Source organism: Trachymyrmex cornetzi, unplaced genomic scaffold (genome assembly GCF_001594075.2).
Source record: "Trachymyrmex cornetzi isolate Tcor2-1 unplaced genomic scaffold, Tcor1.1 scaffold2070, whole genome shotgun sequence".
Taxonomy (NCBI): Eukaryota; Metazoa; Arthropoda; class Insecta; order Hymenoptera; family Formicidae; genus Trachymyrmex; species Trachymyrmex cornetzi.
Window position 1 is genome coordinate 12,172 of NW_017296714.1, and position 807 is coordinate 12,978.

General features: G+C 46.7%; 1 protein-coding gene across 1 annotated transcript in view; it reads right to left on the reverse strand.

Annotated features, from left to right (window-relative positions):
• LOC108759830 (uncharacterized) overlaps positions 1-562 on the reverse strand; it is a gene marked incomplete at its 3' end in the record, with an annotated part of 8,216 nt that extends 7,654 nt beyond the window's left edge. Inside the window, exon 1 of the mRNA XM_018505478.1 lies at positions 222-562. Within this exon, the coding sequence (XP_018360980.1) occupies positions 222-562 (341 nt within the window). The remainder of the gene's footprint in view (positions 1-221) is intronic.
• Positions 563-807: the final 245 nt, after the last annotated feature.

The window sequence follows — 807 nt, forward strand, 5'->3', positions numbered from 1 at the left end:
TCGATCGCGTGGCTGTGGGATTTTCGTCGCTCCACAAATGCATGTTGTGCGAATTGAAAATACTTTCTCGTGTGAATAGCGATTCATCGCTGAATATCACACGGGACGGGAATGTAGGATCTCGATCTGTTTCTCTTAGAAAATATTCGCAGAATGTTCTTCTTGCTCGGTAATCTTCCGGTTGCAAATGTTGTACGCGTGTGTAGTGGAATGCGTGCAACTTTTCCTCTTGCAATATCCTATGTACAGTTACTCGTGACAAATTATGTTCTCGAGCAACGATCCGAATACTCAATTCAGGATTCTGTTCGAAAGCACGTAAAACTGCCTCCGTATTCCGTAAATTTCTTGCTTCACGATCTCTTCCACCATCGTGTTTGTTTACCAGGACACTGCCAGTTTCGTAGAGTCTCTGAGCTGCTCGAAGTATCACGCGAGCTGACGGATGTCTTGCTCGATTGGGATACAATTCCGCATATCGTCTTGCAGCCGCGTGATACTGTCCATGGCACTCGCCAAGTGCCATCAGCATGTCGTAATATTCTTGGTTCGTGTACGCCATATCGTCTTAACGATGTTCTTTTAATAACGCAAGGATTCCTCTTCTTCTTCGATCGACGGATCTCCGAAATCGCAGGATTATTGAGCGCAGTATCGATCGCTTCGTTCTTTTATACGATCTTCGCGTGGGGTCGATCCTCCGACGAATCACACTTGCCTCCCCCCACGCTTGACCCCACGCGAAGATCGTATAAAAGAACGAAGCGATCGATACTGCGCTCAATAATCCTGCGATTTCGGAGATCC